Source organism: Pezoporus flaviventris, unplaced genomic scaffold, assembly GCF_033815535.1.
Source record: "Pezoporus flaviventris isolate CSIRO_AGI_PZ_B2104156 unplaced genomic scaffold, CSIRO_AGI_Pfla_v1 ptg000112l, whole genome shotgun sequence".
Classification (NCBI taxonomy): domain Eukaryota; kingdom Metazoa; phylum Chordata; class Aves; order Psittaciformes; family Psittacidae; genus Pezoporus; species Pezoporus flaviventris.
The window spans coordinates 624113-645481 of NW_026892660.1; the positions used below are offsets into that span (position 1 = coordinate 624113).

At 56.6% G+C, this 21369-nt stretch overlaps 3 protein-coding genes across 12 annotated transcripts; all 3 read left to right on the forward strand.

Moving 5' to 3' along the window:
• The first annotated feature begins 24 nt into the window (after positions 1-24).
• Positions 25-3008, forward strand: CUNH1orf43 (chromosome unknown C1orf43 homolog). Its single transcript, XM_061477848.1, has 7 exons — positions 25-130; positions 391-492; positions 599-707; positions 928-981; positions 1270-1436; positions 1521-1579; positions 1885-3008. Exons 1-7 carry the CDS (start codon positions 62-64, stop codon positions 2081-2083), a joined length of 759 nt encoding a protein of 252 aa, XP_061333832.1. The 5' UTR covers positions 25-61; the 3' UTR covers positions 2084-3008.
• A 2299-nt stretch (positions 3009-5307) lies between these two features.
• LOC133281972 (uncharacterized) lies at positions 5308-7330 on the forward strand. The gene is made up of 3 exons (XM_061477920.1): positions 5308-6392; positions 6707-6855; positions 7189-7330. The coding sequence occupies exons 1-3, from the start codon at positions 6003-6005 to the stop codon at positions 7328-7330; spliced, it is 681 nt and encodes a 226-aa protein (XP_061333904.1). The 5' UTR covers positions 5308-6002.
• On the forward strand, positions 7330-21177 carry LOC133281931 (tropomyosin alpha-3 chain). Of its 10 annotated transcripts, none has more exons than XM_061477835.1 (11): positions 7330-7528; positions 9873-10006; positions 10828-10945; positions 11194-11264; positions 12055-12130; positions 13134-13196; positions 13342-13411; positions 14960-15038; positions 16774-16837; positions 19349-19471; positions 20021-21177. In XM_061477835.1, exons 1-10 carry the CDS (start codon positions 7397-7399, stop codon positions 19424-19426), a joined length of 885 nt encoding a protein of 294 aa, XP_061333819.1. In that variant the 5' UTR covers positions 7330-7396; the 3' UTR covers positions 19427-19471; positions 20021-21177. The 10 variants fall into 10 exon arrangements, with proteins under 10 accessions (XP_061333819.1, XP_061333826.1, XP_061333818.1 ...); XM_061477834.1 differs by lacking the exon at positions 12055-12130 and adding an exon at positions 12609-12684 and having other exon boundaries at positions 7331-7528; XM_061477836.1 differs by lacking the exons at positions 12055-12130; positions 19349-19471 and adding an exon at positions 12609-12684 and having other exon boundaries at positions 7331-7528.
• Positions 21178-21369: the final 192 nt, after the last annotated feature.

Here is a 21369-nt window from a genome sequence, read left to right on the forward strand (position 1 = left end):
GGCGCGCGAGGCGGCTTCGCGGCCGCCATGTTTTGCGGCCTCAGGCCGCGCCGGGCCGGGGATGGCGGCGGCCGGTAGCAACTGGCTCTCCGGGGTGAACGTGGTGCTGGTGATGGCCTACGGCAGCCTGGTGAGCGCGCACCGGCACCGGGGGACCCCGGCCGTGCGGGTCCTTGCGGCCGGCTGTCCGCGGGGACGGCTCTGTGGGGCTGGGCCCGGGGGCTCCGTGAGGCGGGAAGAGGACGTGAGGAGGAGCCTCTGGGGGGGGGTGTCTGTAGGCCTGAACCAGGCCCCTTGGGTTTTGAGGGGTAGATGGCACCTTGTGGTTGTTGGTGCGGGGGTGTCGGTGGGGCTGAGGTGCAGCCTGACCCCCCCGTCCCGCTGCTCCAGGTCTTTGTGCTGCTCTTTATCTTCGTGAAACGCCAGATCATGCGCTTCGCCATGAAGTCCCGGCGCGGCCCCCACGTGCCGGTGGGGCAACACGCGCCCAAGGTGGGTACCCTCCCTCACCTGCCTGCCCCCACCCTTTGGGCTCCCCCACACAAAGTGGCTGCTCTGTAACGTGGTGGTTGGGCTTTCTCCCCCCTTCACTGGGCAGGATTTAAAGGAAGAAATAGACATCCGACTGTCACGGGTGCAGGACATCAAGTACGAGCCTCGGCTCCTGGCTGAGGATGATGGCAGGCTCCTGCAGCTGGAGACACAAGGTACCTGTGGCTGTGCTTCAGTCAGATACCACCAGAGACACTGTCCTACAGCAACTCATTGCTCTGCGGCCGAGTTGCAGTTCTGGCCTCTTGTTGGCTGTCCCAGGGCAGAGCTGGCGAGGCAACACGAGGTGGTGTCTCGGCAGTCTGCTCCTCTCTGCTTTTCCCGCCTCCCTCCCAAGTTGTGCAGAGCTCTCAGGTTGGGTTTTCTCTTTGCCAGGCTGCTATAATTACCTGTACAGAATGAAGGCGCTGGATGCAATCAGAACATCTGGTAAGTGAACTCAGGGCAGGAGGGAGAGGGGAAGGAAAGGTAGAGACCATATGTGGAGGAAATAGGGGGCCAGCAGCCTTGTGATCGTGCTCAAGGCCCTTGTTTGGGAATAGCGTTCGCGTATCCTGTCTGGGACCAGTGCTCTGAGGGTGGATCTGCTTCTGGGGTGTAAGGAGGCTGCAGATGTGGTGGGAGGTTTAATCAGCTCCAAGGCCTGATGTCTGCGGGTGACCAGAACAGTTTGTACCTGCACTTTAGCTGCTTGTGGGGTGCCTTTTCTTTCCCTAGAGATCCCGTTTCATGCAGAGGGCCGGTACCCCAAGTCCTTAATAGGGAAGAACTTCTGTGCCTACCTGCTGGAACTGCGGAACTCCAGCACCTCCTTCAAAGGCATCCGCAAAGCCTTGATTGACACCTTGCTGGATGGGTACGAGAGCGCCCGCTACGGCACTGGGGTGAGTGCTGGCGCTGCAGTGCCCGGGCTGGGCCCTGCTGCAGCCGCTGCTGCTTCTGACATGGTCCTTTCTGCTTATGTCCAGGTCTTTGGGAAACCAGAATATCTCAAGTACCAGGATGCTCTGAATGAGCTGGCAAACATGTAAGTGTTGGTGTCCCTGCCCATGTCAGGGGCTTGGAACTGAATGATCTTAAGGTCCTTTCCAACCCTAACTATTTTCTGAGTGAGTGTCCCTGGCCAGGGGAGTAGCTGGGTGGTGGCTTCATGGGCCCCAGCAGCCCATCACTGAGGTGTGAGCAGAGACACTCCTGAGGCAGCACCCAGCCTCTGTCTGTCCTTCCAAGTATACTTATTCCTTGCAGTCCATATGATGGTGTGGTTTTGGATTTGCTGCTAGTTCCGGTCCATAGTCCTGGTTGTGCTTTGAGCCTTTCCTCTCCCTGCAGGACCAAGGCCCGGGCAGGCAGCAGCCAGCGGCAGCACCAGTCAGCAGCAAAGGACCTTACCCTCTCTCCTGAAGTCTCCAACCCTCCCACCATCCAGGTCACCTATCTGCCTTCCAACCAGAAGAGCAAACGTGCCAAACACTTCCTGGAGCTGAAGAGCTTCAAGGACAACTACAACACACTGGAGAGCACCCTGTGAGCCAAGGCAGAGCTGATTGCACTCCGGGGCCCTGCCACAAGCAGAGCCTCTTGTGAGGTGCAGGCGGGTCCTGAGCAGGTTTTGGCTGCAGTTTGATGTGCAGGGAGCATGGGGAGGAAGCGGCTGTGCTCTTGGGTCTCCCTCTTGCACCGTGTTGGAGGCAGTCACTCAGTGGAGGCTCTGGTGCAGCTCAGCCCTCACCCGGAGCCGGTGTCAAAGCAGCCCCTGATCCTGGAAGGGATTGGCCCGTGCAGCCCTCTCTGCAGGCGTGGGACATGGGCTTGAGGCTTTGAGTCCAGCAACGGCTTGGAGCCCTGGCCCTGTGAATAAACTGATTAGCTTTAGCTTGTTTCTAAGAGACATCAGGCCCAGCCAGAGCTCTGCTCCACCTCTCCTCCTCCTCCTCATGACTGGAGGGGGCTGCTCCTGTCTGTCCATCCTGGCTGTGGGTCTCAGGCTCTGGAGCTGCTCCTCTGCTCTTTCCAAAGGGTGAATGCTCTTTTTCCTGTGGCCCCATCACTGCTGTCAGCCGGGTGTGCCCGGGCTGTGCACCAGGGCTCCTGGACAGAGTGTAAATAGCTTGGTGGCCAGTTCTCAGCCCCTGTGGCTGTGTTTTCTACTGTTTTCTCCTGCAACTGGGCATCTGGGGACATGTTGAGCAGACAAATACCAGCTTCCAACGTCCTGCCTGTCCTGCCAAGAAGGGTTTCCTCCCATTCTCACCAGCGCCTCGTGTGCCAGCGGCTGCCGAGCCCTGGGGGGGTGAAAGCTCGCGGCCCCCACCTCGATGTCTGCATCCTGCCAGGCCGCCAGCAGCCCCCACTGCTCCCCAGTCCAGTCATCACAGCGTGGGGGGAACCCTGCCCCTCGCTGGGCCTCTGCACTCTTTTTAATGGCTGTTTAATAAAATGACAGTTAACCCTGAGCAGGGTGTGGAACATCAGCCTCTGACTGCAGGAAGCCCTCCCCTGCCACATCCAGAGCCGTATCCATCCCCATGCTGCTGCCACGGTAATGGGGATGCTGTTAAAGGTGCAGAGGGTGGTTGTGGTGTCCCTGGAGCAGTGGCAAGCAGGCAGCCCCCCTTGCAGGAGGTGGGATGGGGCAGGGTGGTGGCTGTCCTGGGTTCCTAGGGACAGTGGGGTGCAGCCTTCCCCTTGTATGGGTTGAGCCCCACAACCCCCAGAACGTGTAGCTTTGGTTGCAGGTTCTGGGGAAGGGGGGTACCTGCTTCAGGCTTCTGGAGAGGCTTCTGGCAAAGGGAGCGCCCCTGTGGTGGGGGCATCAGGCGAGGGGGACCTTGGCCCTGTAGACAGGCTGGGGGGACAGAATGGCTTCATAGAACCATGGAATGGTTTGAGTTGGTAAGGTCCTTAAGATCATCCAGTTCCAACCCCCTGGCATGGGCAGGAATCTCAATAGACCATGCCACCCCAGGTTCCGGCCAGCCTGTCCTTGAACACCGCCAGGGATGCAGCATTCACCACTTCTCAGTTGAGCATGAAGCACATGGAGCACGACGGGGGGCTGCGCCTGCTGCACCCTGGGCATTGCCCTGTGCAGATGCAGGGGAAGGAGCAGCCCAGCAGCAGATTCCTGTGGCTGGGACATGCTGGATCCAGGAGGTGGCAGCACGGCCGGTACGCTCCTGCCTGCATCCTGCTCCCAGCATGTGTGGTGCCCGCCTCGGCCGCACGCTGCTGTCCCGTGGGGCTCCCGGCACAACGCACTGGGCTGGCTGCGATGTCCGGGCACCCCTGAGCCCCATCTGCACCCCAACTGAGGGGGCCCATCCCCTTCCTCCCCCCCGCTGCCTCTGCCTGACCTTGGTGTCTCCCAGCCCCAGGGCCCATCAGCGCCTGCCCTGGCTCTGCTTATTGACAGGGCTGGGGGCTGCGGGGCCAGCACCCCCTGCCCACAGCCCTTCATTAGCTCTGCTGTCGGGTTGCATCACATCAGCTCTGGCTGAACACACGCCCCTGGCTCCTGGCACTGCTGCTGTGTCCCTGCTGTCCCCTGTGCCACCTTCCACATGCAGCCCCCCTGGTCCTGGACAAGGTTTGGGCTCTGGCTGCCCCACGGGCAGCCCAAGGTTTAGGCCCCCTCAGAGCCTGCAATGCCATCCCAAGGTCAGTGTTTCCCACTGTGGCGCAGCACTGGCACAGCATGAGGACACACGTGCCCCCAGCCCTCCGAGACACTCTCATGTCTGGATGCTACCAGGCAGGACCCAGCAGCCAGCCCGGAGCAAGCTGGGGGTCCTGCCTTTGTCCCCCAGCAATTCCCAGCACAGGGGGGCTGCATCTGCATGAGGGATGGGGAAGGGTGCCAGGAATCGCCTCCTGTGGATGGGGGGTACCGGCAGCTCCCCCCAGGGTGAGGGGACACAGGCACAGGAGGAGGGGACGTGGGGCATGAGTCGCAGCGCTGGCTGGGGCTCGTCCTTGGGCAGAGCCTACCAGGACAGGGCTGGCTCCCCACTATTGATGGTTCCGCTAATGATGCCGGCGTGTGACTGGGGGCAGGAGCAAGCGGCGCTGGGTCCTCATCGACCCGTATTGACCGGCCCCGTGTGGTGAAGGGCATGGGGTCTGTGGGGGGATGTCAATGGGTTGTAACTAATGGGAACGGTGCCACGTGCGCGGGGCTGGGGTGGCTGAGTGCAGTTATAAACAGCGGCCGGCAGCCCCCGAGCCGCAGCATCGAGGAGCCCCCGAGCCCAGGTAAGGCGGTGATGGACGTGGGGTCCCCTTGGCGCGTAGGGACAGAGGGGCAGCATGACCCATGCCGTGCTATGCCGAACCAGGCCATGGTGTATACGCTGCCCTGCTCTGGCTTTGTCCCTGCTGCAGGGCCCTTCCTGCTCCAGCACTGCTTCCCAGATCATCCCAATGCTGGTGCAGGCACCCAGGAGGGCTTCAGGCACTGAAACACCCGCAGCTTTCAGCCTCCACTTCTCTCCTTCTCTTGCAGGGAGCTGAGCCCTGGGTCCTGTCCACCTGCCTCTGTCTGATATGTTTGATATTAGGTTGTTTTATTGGAAAACCAACTAAATATCAAACATATTCTTACAGCGCCAGGAACACGCGGCGCTGACCCATCCAGTTGCTGCCTGCACCCTTCCCATGGGTGTCCCCCCCATCGAGTGTCCCCACATGCCCCTTCCCGTATCCGTTCCGTTGCTGCAATGACACCCATCTGCCCATGCTCCATGGGGCCGGGCACAGGGAGTTGCGGAGGTTTGGGATGGTGGCAGGGTCAGTGCTCACGCCACTGGGATGATCCCAGTACAAAGGCGCGTGGCCCAGTGCCCATTGCTGCCTCCGCTGCCCCAGTGCAGGGCTATTTCTGGCTCCTAGGGGCATGGAGATGCAATGGGACCATTCATGGGTGCTTGGCTCCCTGCCTGAGGATCATGGAGCTGCCAGCAGGGTCAAGCTTCGTCTCCTGGGCCCCTGGGTGCTGACCCCAGGGGCTTGGCTCATGGGACTATTGCATGCTTGGGGCTGGCGCTAATCCCCGCGGCTGCATGGGAAGTGCTGCCAGCCACCCTAGGAATTCCTCCTTGGGCCTGGGGAATTCACTCCTTCGGCTGCCAAAAGCATCTTATGCCTCACGGCCAAGCACCAGCACAGCCGGAGCTGGGCTCCAAGCTCTTCGGATGCTGCTCCTGAGGTGTGGGACCGGGTGCATCCAGCTGCCCTGGGGTCTTCAGCTAAACCCTGTGCTTAATGGAGCGCCAGGCTGAGCCCCTGTGGTCTGCACCAGCCCTCGGCATGGGTAAATGTCACCCGGGGGCCACAGGGACACCCTTATGGCAGGCAGAGGTGGGGGGGAGCCGCAGGGACCCAGATCAGTGCCCCGAGGTGGGTGACGCCAGCCCTCGTGTCTCATTGCATGGAAGGGTGCGGCCAGGACAATGCAGGAGCCCCCCTGCTCGCTGCTTTTTATAACCACCCCAGCTGTCCTCAGGAGCCCAAATAAGGCTGTGGGGCCCGGACCCCCCCAGGGCACACAATGGGTACCAAGCACTGGCTTTTTGGGGAGGTGGAGAGTCAGCTCTGGCCAAGAAAGGCAAAGTGCCCGCGGCGGCAGGCAGAGCAGAGCTGATAAAGAGCCTGGGGCAGCAGGGCTAGGGCAGTCCTGCCACCCGTCCTGCCCGTCCTGTCCTGCCTGTCCCGCTGCGCCACCGAGAATGGAGGCCATCAAGAAGAAGATGCAGATGCTGAAGCTGGATAAGGAGAATGCACTGGACCGGGCAGAGCAGGCAGAGGCAGAGCAGAAGCAGGCAGAGGAGAGGAGTAAGCAGGTAGGGCGTGTGGTAGGAGCTGGTTTGGAGGTGGCTTCTTGTGCTGCACCACATTGAGCCCAGACCCGGCATAGGCTGTGGCAAAGGGGGATCCTGGTGGCTTCTTGGTGGCATGTGGGACACTGAGGGATGGACACTGTAGGACACAACCCAGGGATGGACACTGGCCCTGAGATAGAGCCGGAGGGGTGCCGTGGGTCAGAGCCGGGATGGGGCAGGAGGGATGCCATGGGGCAGAGCTCAGCCCGGGATGGGGCAGACATGGCTCTCTCCGTGAGGGGATCCACGTAGGGTGACCATTGCTGCCGTTCCAGCTGGAGGATGAGCTGGCCTCCATGCAGAAGAAGCTGAAGGGGACAGAGGATGAGCTGGACAAGTACTCAGAGGCTCTGAAGGACGCTCAGGAGAAGCTGGAGCTGGCGGAGAAGAAGGCAGCGGACGTACGTACGGGCACGGGGGAAGGGCATTGCCAGGGGACAACACATTGGAGAAGAGAAGTCTCCTTAAGGGGAGCCCCCAGAGCAGCTCCAGCGCCTAAAGGGGCTGCAGGAAACCTGGAGAGGGGCTTTGGACACAGGCGTGTAGGGACAGGCCAAGGGGAATGGCTTTAACCTGCCCGAGGGGAGACTGAGATGAGCTCTTGGGCAGAAGCTCTTCCCTGTGAGGGTGCTGAGGCGCTGGCACAGGGTGCCCAGAGAAGCTGTGGCTGCCCCATCCCTGGCAGTGTTCAAGGCCAGGTTGGACACAGGGGCTCGGAGCAAACTGCTCCGGTGGAAGGGGTCCCTGCCCGTGGCAGGGGCTGGAGCAGGAGGAGCTCCCTTGCTGGGCACTTGGAACCCCCCCGCCACACATGGGCCATCTCGCAGCGCGCCCCCCACCTCCCGCCACGGCGGCTCCTCGTCTCCGTGGCAACCCCCGGGCGGGGCGGACGGAAGTGACGTCAGTTCCTGGGCGGTGGGGCCTCGTTCCGGTGTGTCGGGGCGCGGCGGGGCCGGGAGTGCAGGATGGCGGGGGCTACCACCATCGAGGCTGTGAAGCGCAAGATCCAGGTGCTGCAGCAGCAGGCGGACGACGCCGAGGAACGGGCTGACCGCCTGCAGCGGGAGGTGGAGGCCGAGCGCCGCAACCGCGAGCAGGTACCCGCGGTCGGTGCCAGCGCCGGGGGTGCCGCGGCTGCGGGCACCGGATCTCCGCTGTTCCGACGGGCGGCGGCTCGCAGCGATCGGGTCCCGCCCGCCGCGGTGGCTTCGGGGCCTCGGGGGGTCCCCGCCGCGAGTCCCGGGCCCGGTTGTTGCGGTGGAGCTGCCTTTCAGCGTTACCGGGGCTGGAAGCGGCTGGGCCCGGGGGTCCGTGCTGCGGGGGAGGGAGGGGAGGAACCAGCCATCTTGTGCGGCCCGGCGCTGCGAGCACAAAGCTGCGGGCGGCCTCGGCGTGTGCGGGGAAAATGGAAGCGACCTACAGGGTGCGGGATCCGTCCCGGGTTCCTCCCTGCGAGCGGGGAGCCCCCCGCCCCGGCGCGGGAGGGCTCGGGGGAGCGTGAGAGGGGCTGGGCAGGGGTCGGGCTGCAGGCGCTGGGAGGGGAGGGAGGGAAGGAAGGAGAGAAGGAAGGAAGGAAAGAAAGAAAGAAAAAAGGAAGGAGCAGCGAGCAGCGCTGGTGCAACCAGCTCCAGGTCGGTGTCTGGGCCGTGCTGCAGCTGTGGGGCTCCTCGGGCTCTGCTGCCGATGGAGGCTGGTGGCAGAAGCTTCTGGCCACTCCCAGGCTTCTGCCAGGCTCTCGCTTTGCAGCCACATAAGGAATTCTCTGGCACGGGTGGTGGTGTCAAGGGAACGGGTGTTTCTCCGCGCTTGCTGGAGCCCTGCTCCAGGGGAGGGGATCCGTGCTCCCAGTGCAGTGTGGCCTGTGCTTGCCTCTGGCCTGGCTCATGGCTCCTGAGGAGTGGCCCCTCGGTAGAGCTCCATGGCCTGGGGAAGCCAAGGTGAGCTCTGCCCTTGGCTTGCAAGGCTCCTGAGGGAAGCCCAGAGCAATGGGAATGCCTGGAAGCATCACGCCATGCTGTGGCATTTCCTGTAAGGAAGGACGGGTGGTGCTTCCGGGTGGGTTACGCGCTGCCTGCAGGAAGCCAGGGCTGGATGCCGGGGTTCAGGGCGTCATGAAGTGGTCAGGCTTCTGTGCTCTTGTGTCTCCAGCTCCTGCGAGAAGGAGGAGACTCTCCCACCGTTGCCTCTTTCACAGGCAAAAACCATTTGTGGCAGGCTCCTTCCCAGTTGTGTTTCATGGATGGGAGCACAGGAGCTTCTCTTCACCTTGTGTTCTCACACCCTGGGCTTGAAGCATGCTGTACTGAGGTGCTGAGCTCCTCCTGGCCACTTCATGGGGCTTCTCTCAGCCCTGCTCTAACACTGGCTCCTTTCATGGCTCTGCTCCTCCCTCCCATGGCCTTGCAGGCTGCTTTGTTACACACTGCTGGGATATTCCATATATGCTTGGCATGTGCACGGGTCCCTGTGGAATATCACAGTGCTGCCCTGACTTGCCTGCAGCTCTGTGTGTCTTTGTACCAGTGCTCTCGTCCCTTTGGAGAGCAGGAGTTTGGGTTCCTTGCAGTAGCTCAGGTGGGGTGTTAGTGTCCCCAGGGCATCCAGGCTTCCCCCGTGGCGGGGCTTGACACAGACTGGAAGCAGACGTATTCTGGTTGATGCCAGAGCTGTTAGAGCAGCACTGCTTTGGGCAGTGGGATGGCCACTGTCTGCTGGATCATTAAAAGCCTTGCTCCCTTTTGTAGTGACACTTTTGTAGTCACACTTCTGGCTCTCAGCAAGTGCACCAGCTCCTGGTGGGTACAGCTCTACAGAGGTAGCTGCCTGAGTGTGGCTGGTGCTGGGGAGCAGCCGCCTCAACCTGCCTCAAGGCTGGCTGAGGCTGCTGTTCCTTCTATGAGCAAACCACTGGGAGAAGGAAGCCTGGAGCCCCTCTGGCTCCCTGAGGCTTGAGCTGCAGGTTGTGGGCACTGCAGTGCCCTGCCAGTGCCCTGCCCCAGCTTGGCAGCCCTCTGGAGCTGTTCATCCCTCTTCTGTTGCTGAGGAGAGGGCTGCTTTGAAGCAATGCTCATGTCCAGATCACGTGAGGAAGCTGTGCTAAATGGTAGCTGTCACCCAGCTCTGGTGTGGTGGCTGAACACTGTTGTGATTGATGCCTGGCAGGAGCAAGGCAGCTGCAGAGAAGAGCCATTAGTGTAAGGCATCTCCTTAGTGTTGATGGCTTCAACTGTCACGTCAGCTCGAAGTGGCAGGCAGGAAACCTGCAGGCTGAGTTGCCGTGGAGCCAGAGAGCGTGTGTGTGAAGTGCTGGCATGGAGCCCCTAAGGCAGTGGGTACAGCACCCTCATTTTGTTTCAGGCTTCCCATGTGCTATCACTGACCTGAAGGCAGAGCTCAGCTGCCTTGTGCTAACAATCAGTCACCCTCATCTCTTCCCTCCAGGCTGAGGCAGAAGTGGCATCTCTGAACCGCCGTATCCAGCTGGTAGAGGAGGAGTTAGACCGAGCCCAGGAGCGCCTTGCCACAGCTCTGCAGAAGCTGGAAGAGGCAGAGAAGGCTGCAGATGAAAGTGAAAGGTGAGCAAAGGATCTGCTTTCACTCCCTCAGACATCTTAGCCCTCTTCCTGACTGAGGGCTCAGTGCCATCAACCTCCTGGGCCTCCTGGAGGGTGGGAAGGAGATACCACATCAAGGTTGCCTGTGGGAGTTGCTTATGCAGAGCAGGTACAACAATGTGTTGGCCTTGAGTGGGTATCTTAGAACCTGAGGCTAAGGACTGAGTAAGTGCTGTGTGCTACAATGCATCCCTGCCTCCAAGTGAGGCGAAATAGGTGGGTTCTGGGACACAGCTGACCTGTAAAAGTGGCTGCTGATGGGGAGGCATCTGCTTGCACTGGCTCTGCCAGCATCCTCCCTGCTGGCAGATGGCCCCTGCCCTGGTTCTGTGATTCAGAGGGGAGTGGTGCACTTCCAGCTGGCTGCTGTGCTTCACTGGTGCACATGCTTGTAGTGAGCAGCCTGACCCAGCTCATGGCCTGCCATAAAGATGGACTTGGCTCTTCCTGCCTTCCAGCCTGGAAAGTCCTTGGCTCAGCCCCTAAGACAGCCTGTCTTGTTCTTCTCAGAAGCACCACATTTCCCTTCAACCACGAGCCCAGTGAGCTGCTGGAGGAACATGCCAAGGAACAGATAATTCTGAGCAATCGAGGTTGCTGTATTTGTGTCAGCCCAGTAGTTTCTGCTTTCCTGTGCCCCCCTCTGCCCTCGGAGGTGTCATGGCTCATAAGGAAGCAGTGTGGTCCAGGGGAGCATTGTTAATGCTCCAAAGCTCGTTACACCACTGGCTTGTACATCTTTGTTTTCTACATCTCCCCTCCCTGTGCATTCTTTTGGGCAGAGGCATGAAAGTAATTGAAAACAGAGCTCTGAAGGATGAGGAGAAGATGGAGCTGCAGGAGATCCAGCTCAAGGAAGCCAAGCACATTGCAGAGGAGGCAGACAGGAAGTATGAGGAGGTGAGAACCTTGGATGCTGTAGTGCAGCTGACCCGGGCCAGGAGAGGCAGCTCCTTTTCTTGCTGACAGGGCTTTCCTCAGCAAACCTGGTGGGAGAGCCTGGCTTTCAGAGAGCTCTGTCCGTGTTCCCCTCAGCCAAAAGGCTCTGGCAGCTCCACTGACTCCTGCAGCTGTTCCCTTTAGTGCTCTGCAGAGCCTACAAATGCAGAATTGTCTTCCTTCCTCTTCACTCTAATTCTCTGTTCCAGGTTGCTCGAAAGCTGGTGATCATAGAAGGAGATCTAGAGCGTACTGAAGAGAGAGCTGAGCTTGCAGAGTCGTGAGTAATCTGCTCGCATGTAACTGGCACATCTGTCTTTGCATGGGAACTAACACAGCATTCCTAACCTTGTTACACAAGGCCTGAAGCACAGGATGAGTTTAGATCCTCAGAAGAATGTCTTGGAAGCACTCTTCTGCTCAAAAGAGGATCAGGTCCACTGAGGATGTGGAGTTTGCAATTATACGATTTGCCTTTTAGTGGAGATGTTTTGCCCCTTCACATGGAGGCACTCCCTAGTTAGCCAGGCCAGAGAACCCATCTCCACTCGGTGGCCACCAGCACTGCTTTGTGTACATGGTCACAAGATCCTTACACATTGCTAACAGAGCACATGAGGGCACAGCACTTCTCGTGCAGCAGTGGAGGCCTTATGGGCCAGGACTGAAGTGGCATGGAGAATGTCCAAGGGCAGAACTGGGGCTGATCTTGGTCTTTGGCCTCTTATCCTTTGCAGTAACCACTGCAGACTTGTGCAGTGGTGAGCAGTGAGCTGGGCTGCCTCTGCTTGGAGCACACATGCAGACTGTGGTGTTTGGGCACCTTTCACATGTCCAGATGCTTTAGCCGATCCTTGAGGAGCTGGTCAGGTCCTTGCTGTACTCTGGGCCTTGTCTAACAAAGTTAGTGTGTTTGTAGCAGTAGCACTGTGCTTCCTGCCCAGACATGCATGTCATGACTGTGACTTCTTTGTGTTCTTCCCCTTCCCCTCTGTGGTGTTGTGTTCTTGGTACTCCTTTTGACCCCTGTCCCCACCTGGCTTCTGCCATCGTGTGACCGTCACTAATAGTCGTTGCCGGGAGCTGCGGGAGCAGATCCGAGTGATGGACCAGCACTTGAGGTGTCTGTCTCTTGCTGAAGACAAGGTACTAACCATTCCCTTCTGGAACCATTAAACCACAACTCTCCTGGTTTTCTTGCCCATGTTTCTTCCCTCAGCTTAACTGCATCTTTCTCCTGGAATGTTCTGTCCTCTCTGCCCATCAATGTTCCTGTCCCAGTGGTGGTGGAGGTCCATGTGTCCATCGGAACAGGTTCCCTCCTTACAGCAAACTAAATGTGCAGTTTCTACTTGGAAGATTCCAGGTCTGGCCGAAGTCTGTTCACACCTCGGCTGCTCAGCTCAGTGCCCTGTGCATGTGCTGGCAGAAGACTTCCAATACAAACTTGGAGGTGGGAAGGGAACTTGCTTTCTGCACAGGCTCCCATCCAGCCTGATCACAGACTGTCTCCTTAAGAACTTCCTGCTCTTCCCTGCACATGGATTCACTTCTTTTTCTCCTGTCTTTCCCTCCCACTTCTTCTTTGCCTTTTTCTCCCCCTTTTCTTTACACAACTCCACAGTAAATGTTCCGAGCTGGAGGAAGAGCTGAAGAATGTCACCAACAATCTCAAGTCTCTTGAGGCTCAGGCTGAGAAGGTAGGGCTGCATGTCCAAGGGCCAGAAACATTTCTCTTTTGCTCAGAGGGTGTGTGACAGCAGAGCACCCACTGGGATGGAAATGGCACAACTGCAGCCTTAAGCAAGCAAAGAGACCTATGCCTGCTCTCCAAAGAGCTAATGGATTTCAGTGCAGGGCTAATGTTGACTGTAGGAGCTGTGGGGAGCCTGGCTGCCCTGCCCTGCCCTGGGCCAGACTCAGATCAGCTGCTGGGATGAGAATTTGTACCCAGGTTTGTTCTGTGCATGGTGTGGGAGTCCCTGACCTACTTCTGTTGGACTGGGGTGGGGATGAGCAGCTCCCAGCTGGAAGTTTCTGCAGGCATGTGCACTTCAATAGAGGAGTTGTCTCCCTCTGTAGCTGTGGGAGTGGGAGGTTGTGGAGCTGCTGAGGGGTGCTGGTTGCTGACTCTTGTCCTTTTCCACAGTACTCCCAAAAAGAGGATAAATACGAAGAAGAGATCAAGATCCTGACTGATAAACTCAAAGAGGTGAGGGACCATGTCAGGGTGGCGCAGCTGGTCGACTGGGGAGAGATGTGGAAGGCAGGAGACTTCATGTCCTCAGGCTGGTGCCTCTGTAACCCTTTGCTGAATACCAAAGCTGTTGTACTAATGGGCTTGCTTCTTCCTGCAGGCAGAGACTCGTGCTGAATTTGCTGAGCGGTCTGTAGCGAAGCTGGAGAAGACCATTGATGATTTGGAAGGTACATCTTGGGGATGGGAAGCCAGAGAGTATGTGGTGAGGAGGGGGATGCTGAGGAAAGCTCCCTTCCAAAGAGTTGGAGAGTGGAGACACGGCTTTGCTCCTCACTCCTTGGAGGCAGTTTGATCATGCTCCAAGGTGAGGCTTGATGCCTCTGGGCTCGAGTCATGCCCTTTGTATCTGCTCTAAAAGCAGTGCCCTGGCTGTGCTGTGGCAGGTCTCCAGCTCTCCATGTAAACACCTTACTGTATCTGACTGATAGAGACAGACAGCACAGCTGGTGCATCTTGGTTGTGATGTCCTCAGGAACGTAACTGGGTTCCTCTGCTCTAGCTTCACCCAATTTAAGGAGAGGAACACCTGAACTTCCCAGGAATCTCTTATTAACATACCTGTGTGCAGAATCTCATGCATGTGGCTGTTTCCTGCAAGTCAACCACAGTAGTCAGTGACTTGAAACAGCACCCCTGAAGTCTCAAACCCCCCATTGTCAGTCCTGGTTCAAGATGAAATCACCACAAGCCCCGTCCCTGCAGTGTGGTCAGCCTGTGCCAAGGATGGGTTCCTTTAGGCTTTTTGTGCCAGGTCTTGGGGATTGAAAGCCATATCCTACCATCTGGAGTCAGTCAGGAGGGGTTTGTAGCTAGAAATAGCAATGGTGTCAGCTGAGCTGTTCCAGAGCCACAGCCAAGAGCAAGCCCAGCCAGGGCAAGCTTTTACTTGGAACTGCAAAACCTCCTCTAAATCCCTGCATGCTTCCCCTGGAAACATGTTGGCTGAGAGCTGGCTCTGGCCTCCAGCCTTGCTGGTGGAGTGACCTAGTTTATGACAACTGACAGAGTTCTCTGGGCCTTGGGAAGCTGTTAACAGCATTCCCAGCTGGACTGGAGCCTGAGCAGGCAGAGCTGGGACAAGGCTGCACCAGCTCTTGTGCTCAAGGAGTGCATGGATATGAGTCTCAGGGCCACCTCCTCCTCCGAAGGCCTGTCTGCTCCATGCATCCATCTTACCTGATGGAGAACACCCATGTGGCCTGTCTATTTGGCTCAGCCTGCCTGGCTGTGTCCTGCAGAGTGGGAGTTCTCTCTGATGCCCAGGCCTATGGGGTGACCAGTTACTCCCAAACCTGTTTTTGTATTGAGATTGAAGGGAAGAACAAAGCCCCTGAATTGATCTGTGCCTTCCTTAAGTGGAGCAAGTTTCTCCCTAAGTGGATGGAGTTGCCCTTCCCTGCTGCTCCTCCTGTCAGTGGGGTTTGCTGACTTAGCTTAACTGTTCTCACAGGCTGCTGTGGTTTGAGGTCTTGGCTCTGTTCCCCCTGGAGCTGGGTGTAATCTTGGAAGGCACTTGCTGGTCACGCTGTTCTCAGGCTGTTCAAACCCACCTGTTCATTGTCAGGAACTAACCTGGAGCTGGGATGGCTCCGCATCTAACTTCAGTTTCTCCAGTTCATGAACCCCATACTGCTTTTCCTGCCCCAGGCTGCTGGAAGAACTTCTCAGCCTTCTCTCATTGTTTCCCTTTTGTTCTCCCCCTCAACATCTTCTAGATGAGCTATATGCCCAGAAACTGAAGTACAAAGCAATTAGTGAGGAGCTGGACCACGCCTTGAATGACATGACTTCCATGTAAATATGAGCTGGCTGGTGTTTGCCTCTTGCTTCAGCAGGCTTGGTGTGCTGTGGTCTTCAGAGGTGGACAATCGATAGCACTGTTGTGTCTTCGTTACTTCTACAGATCCCTGCCTCCAGCACTGGGAGGCTTTCCTGCAGCATGCTCTTTTCTAGGTCCTTGTGAGCTGCATGTGTAATGCTAAGTGCTCTACTGGCCTCAGAGGGTTCTGACTTGAACTCTGTGACCTGCAATTCCCAGTGCCATTGGGACAGGCTTCCTAAGGTAATGTGGCTTAGCTGCCTGCTGGAGCCACTGGGCCATGGTCTCGAAATTCCTCCTGGAAGAGGCTGTGCATAGTGCTCGAGTGTATTCCTTAGGAATTGCCATTAACAGGCTTGAGATGGGCTGGATCATGAGCTGATCTGTGGAAGTAGCTGAACTTGTCTGGTTTTGCCACTTTGCTACTTGGCTTTGTGTTGAGATGTGCAGCAGGTTCTGCTCTAACTGCCGCTCTGCACCGTCCTGCACACTAATCAGGGACAGGTCAGGTACCTGACCTGCAGAGGCAGAGCCTTAACGCTAGTGTCTGAAAGCTCCTTAAGTAAAGTTTGCTGTTCACAAACACTTCAGTCTCTCTTAAAATGAGTGTATTCTTCTGTCTCACACAGATAAGTCTTGTGATTCCACACTTTGGATTTGCCTCTCTGCTTGGTGGCTTGTTCTGCATCTGCACCCTGCGTTCACACTCTCAGCACCTCTGTCTGAATTCCAGTGCCTTTTCTCAGTTACTGTGCGCAGGGCATCCCTGGGAATAAATAATGTAAAGACACTGAAGCTTGACAGCACTTGCACTCGCTCCTAAACAAAGCTCCCTCTGTTTGACCTGATGTGCCAGACACGGCTGTGCTCTGAGGGGCTGCCCTTTCCACGGCTGGGTGTAGCTGGGAGTATGTTGTTCTCATCTGCATATCTTACGTAGAGCCATAAAGCTCCTTTTGTATTTCTCTTGCCCCTTGCTTGAGCATGATGTCACCTTTTCTAAGGAAAACGGTTCTTGTATAAATGGAATAGAAGGGCTGATGCTTTGAAGAAATGGGTTTCTAGTGACCACTTGCTGCTTTAGAGTAACTGTTTCAGTGTTGCCTTCAAACCAGTGTAACCCTCATCACCCTTGGCTGAATACACACACTTCCTTCACGTGGTGGAGTTTTCCCTTGGGGTGTTTTCCTGGCTCACAAATGTAAAGTGCAGCTCTGCAAGGGGTTCAGCCCTGCCAGCAAATGGAAGGCTGGGGCTTGTAGCAGGAGCTCCTTGAGCTCTTCCTGCTTCAGCCTTGCTAAAGACACTGCTCACAGCTGCCTGCCTCATAGTGTTAACTGGCATTCCCAAGTGCCGGCTTACAGTGGGAAGTCACCATCCTCATAGTCACCAAGTCACTCCCTGGGTATGTGAGCTAATGAGTGAGCTGTGGCTGGTTTCCAGTTGGACAGGACTGGTTGGGTGTGAGATGCTGCCTGAGGGGACAGGGATCCTTGCTTCAGGAATGGAGGTAGGGAATCTGTGCTTTGCCCAAGTGCTCCCTGTGTAGGGTGCTGGGATCCTGCTGGGAGTGTAGCACGGAGCTTCCCACTGATGTGCATCACCACTGCTGCTCTGCTCCATAAACACTGCTCAGCCTCTTGTGACTGTGCTGCCTCATGGGTGGCTGTCACATATTTTCTCCTTTCTGGCTTGGTTCATCTGCCCCAGAGCCCGAAGAGCCCTTCGTGAGCAGAGTCCTGATGAATTGGGACATCTCCCGTGGTTTCCTCAGGTTTGTGCCACTCTCTTCTCCACACAAATGGCACTAGCAGTGAGGGTAGCTCAGACACACTGAGCTGCCCCAGCCTGTTCTTTCTCTGTCTTCTGGGTCGGGGCCGTCTGCTCTCTGCTGGGTCCTGGGGGGTGGAATTTCACAGGGTAACAACTTGGAAAGCTCTGGCTCTCCTTGAGTATGGGCAAGAACTCTGTGCCCTGTGAGCACAAAGCAAGTGACCAAACCTGCAGCTGGATTAGTGGGTCTAGATTCTGTGTCACAAGTGTTTGGGTGTGTGGAGGCTTCCAGTTGTCAGCTCATGTTGCTGGAGTTGTCAGCTTTTCCCAGGAGGAAGGTGGCACCATTGCACTGTTGTGCAATGGTCTCTTTCCTCATGGGGAGGTCCTGGGAGGTGTGGGTTTATGACTTGCCTTGTGTGGAGCTGGTGGCTCTGCTGTGGCACAGTAGTGTTGCAAGTGAATTTGAAGGTTGGGCTGTGTCAGGCCCGTTCCCTGCTTGGTACTCCATGCTGGGTGGTACATGGATGAGTGGGTGATGCAACCTCTGCTCTGGGTGGTGTGGAGAGGCTTCTGCTCTGACCGACTTGTGCAGGCTGGTTACCCTGAGCTGGGCTGTGCTTGTGATTGCAGTTGACTCCCATCCTCTGCCACTCTGGGGATGCACGACCAGCCCTGATCACCTGGGGCTGGAGGCTGGTGTCAGGGTGCCTAGGTCAGAGTCAGCATGGAGGCCAAAGAGTGAGCCCCTAGCAGCAGCAGCAGCTGATGTGCGAGGTAGGCTTTTATATAGGCCAGGATGGGATGTACCCGTCCCACATACTGCAACTTCTATTTTGACTGTTGTGGGACATAAGTTGTTGGCTTCTCTGGCCTTTGCTTGGTCTCTTGGTGGCTTTAGAGAAGGGACAAGCAGCGTTATTACCTTCTGTGTGTGGTACAGCTAGAGCAAGTCCTGATGGGAGCTGGGTGAATGTGGGCTTCCCCACTGTGTGTGGCTGGGGGAGACACTGGAAATGGAGACATGCTTTGGCTGCTCCATGTGAACAGCTTGACTTTACCTGGCCACGTCTTGTTCAAGAGCAAGCTATTCCTTCATTGAAAGCAATGAGGAATGGTGGTGAGACCCTGCAGAGGGGCTGTATCCTACTCATGTAGTTGTTCTGGGACAGACCTAACACGGGAGCCTGTGCTCCAGACCTTCCTCTGTCCCATCCCCGAAGCAGATCCTGCCTTCAGGCCTTGTCTAGATGTGGCAAGTTGTTAAGTGAGGCCCAAGGGTATGTACTTGGAGGAGCGTCCTCCAGGTTCAGGTATGAGGTGCTGCCATTCTTTTCTTCTGATGTCCCTGTTAAAACCCCACTAGTCCCGTGCTGTGTGGCATGGCTGTCTTTGGAAGGTGCTTCTGGTTCAGCTGTGGTAGGACTACTTCTTTCTGCAGTGCTCCACACGCAAAGTGCAGCCTGAGACTCTCTTCTGACCTGGGTCCAGCCCAGCCTGCATGTCTTGATGTTCTCCTCTTTCTTTGCCTTCACAAGCCCATTTCTTCTCACGCTTGGTTTCCTCTGTGATCTTTGTGAGCTGGAACCCACGTTAGTAAGATAAACCCTTGTCCTCCCAGCTTGTTCTGTGTCATAGCCTAGATGTTACAAACACAGCTTATTGGATGTGCTCAGCTTGGTCCTCCACTAACCTGCCCTTTCTCTCTCTTTTTCTCTCTTGTTTCCCCTCATCCTGTCGCTGCTGCAGAGCACCTGTACAGCCAGCTTGAGAGAAACCGCCTGCTCTCACACGAGCTCAAGTTAACGCTGCATGATCTGTGTGACTGAGGAGGGGGCTACTAATCCCATTAAACGTGCTCCTTGCCACCAACACCGCTGTGCACCACAGTGGCATCTGCCCATTCATGACTGGCAGACTTGCGCATCTTACGCACTTGCTGCTATTTAATAGGGCCCTTGAATTAATCCTCTCATTTACTTCAGATTTACTTTGGTTTTAGAAAGGTAACCTTAGTGAAGGAACCTTTGGGCTTGGCTATTCATTGAGCACTCTTAGTCCCCTGTCCAGGGTGTCCTGCCTGGCTCCTCCATGGAATCAAAATGGCTGCACCCCACCCCAGGAGAGGACCAGGGTGAAGTTAGGCTTCTGCCTGCTAAAAGCTGTCTATCAGGTGCTATGACTTCATTTACTGTTAGCTGAATGACTGTAGGACTTCCTGCTGCATGGAAAGATGGCTTCTAACAATAAATGACTGACTCCTGCTCTGTAAAACTCTTTGAGTCCTAAACTAGAAGGTTGAGGGGAAACGGTTGTTCCCAGTGTTGGGAAAGCTTCTGGCCATCCTGAAATGCACAGCACGAAGCTGTATTTTGGGTGTCTGCAGGGAACCTCTCAAGGCTGCCATTGTTGGTGCTCTGGGAAGGCTGCCTCTTGCTCTGTGCACTGACCTTGGGGAGGTTGGGGAGCAGCCTTGAAGATCTGCCTGTACCTAAAGGACATCTTTCCACAGCCTGTCTGTGCCGTGTCCCAGCGAGTGGATGTCCTCAGTGATCAGGGTGGGCTCACCTTTGGAGTAAAGCCTGCCTAGAGCGCTACTTACTGATCTGAGCTCTCCTCCTGGCTTAAGGAACATGTGAGAACTGCCTGTAGTATCAGTCAAGAGTTGCAGCACCCTTTGCTCCTCCTTGCTGCCTGCCTGCCCTCCACTGAAAATAGTCTCTCCCCACTGTCCTAGAGGCACGGTTCTCTGCTCCCTGCTGCTAGATAGTCACGGTCTTGGTGACAAGCTCAGCATCTCTGTGCTGGGGAAGGGGGGCACAAGCAGCTGTACCTGTGGGGGGTGGGGGGTTCTGTGTGTGTTTTGGCTCTTGGGTGCCTTGCTGGGCTGTCTGGAGGTGTTGAATCCCTGGGTGAAGCCAACTCCAGTTGGAGGCAACTGCATGCAAAGCACAGCCCAGAGCGCTAAGAGCACATGGTATTTGTGCTGATAGGAGCACTGGCTGTGCGAGGGGGCTACCCATGAGCCAGGTAACTCCAGAGCTTCTCCTACACCCAGGCAACCCCCCTGGGCTGAGGCCCCGCTGTGGCAGTGCTGGGAAGGGGCTGTGCCATGCTTGGCATGGCTGAGGCATCTCCTGGGGCTGAGGCTCACTGGTAATTCTTGACTCTTGCTTCCTGCCAGATAAGCTGAAATCCACCAAAGAGGAGCATCTCTGCACGCAAAGAATGCTGGACCAGACCCTGCTAGACCTGAACGAGATGTAATGGATCCCCACCACTGCCTCTGCCACGCCATGCCCACGCTGGCCCAGCCGCTGCTGGCCTCTAACCCTTGGGACCAGAGTTTGCTTCCTGTTGCTAATTTGACCAAACGCAGCTCTTCTCCCTTGCCTCGGGGTTAAAGGCCATCATCAGGTTGGGCAGAGCTTCAAACAACGTTATTAAGGGAAACGAGCAATGCAATAATGTTTGGGAGCATGTTTTGAGTTGTACACATTTTGTAAGTACCTTTTCTTTCTGTAGTAACCAGTGTGAACATTCCAAGTAACCAGTGAGGCTGCTGAGCTGCACTCAAAGCTCTTGGATTTACAATTGGGTATTAACTTTCTGTTAACCAGCTCTGGGTCATCCTGCCTTGGCCGGGGAGGAAGTGGGCGGTGGCTCATGGTTCCGACTGTGGGCCACCTAATGGGAGCAGCTGGGATAGTAATATGAGCCCATTGGGAAAACTTCCTTTCCAGGAGCCTGTTTGCCAAAAGAGCAGTTCAGTTTCTCAGCTTTAAGGTAACTGTTGTGGAAAAGCAACCTGGGTGGAAGGAGACTTCTAAAACCAGGCAGTTCCCTGGCCAGTTGAACCTTCACAGGGGTTGTTTCTCTTCCCCCTCGCTGTTGGACACTTCTTTTCCCCTTGAAGAAGCCACGGCCCCTCTAACCCATTGCTACACAGGAGCTGAATTTGCCTTCACCGAGTGCTCACGCACCAAGCTTCAGCACTCAGTGCTGGCTTACACTCAACAGCTTAAGTACAACAGCCTTGTTTGCTTGGGGAAGCTGTTTTTGCCTACCCCAAGGGAAGGGATCGAGGCCTTCTCCCCTGGCCAGGAGTGCTCTTAGTGTCTTAATAAGGTACAAGCCATCTTGCTGTGCATTGCTAACGTGTCGCTGTGAGGTGTGAGTGTGGAGACGTGTCAGGCTCACAGTGTGTAGCTTCTTGTGTGAGCATGCTGCCTGGTTGTAGCCGGTTTAGGGGCCAAGCCGGAGAAAAGAACCTTATCAAGTGTTTTGATACTAAACGGAACAATTGTCTTACCGTCTTTTGAAATAAACCCCCTCCCTCCACACTGCTGCGGAGCTTCCCTCTGTGCAGGGACCCGGGTGGCTTGAAAGTGATGCCAAGCTCATATGCTCCTCCATTGCCTTTAGGGGTGAGACCTCCCCTTTAGGGTCAAGTTTATGTTGCTCCTGTTGTCTCTGATGATCAAGGGAGTGGTGAGGTGAGAAAGGCTAGGAGAAAGGGGGAAACAGGGGCTA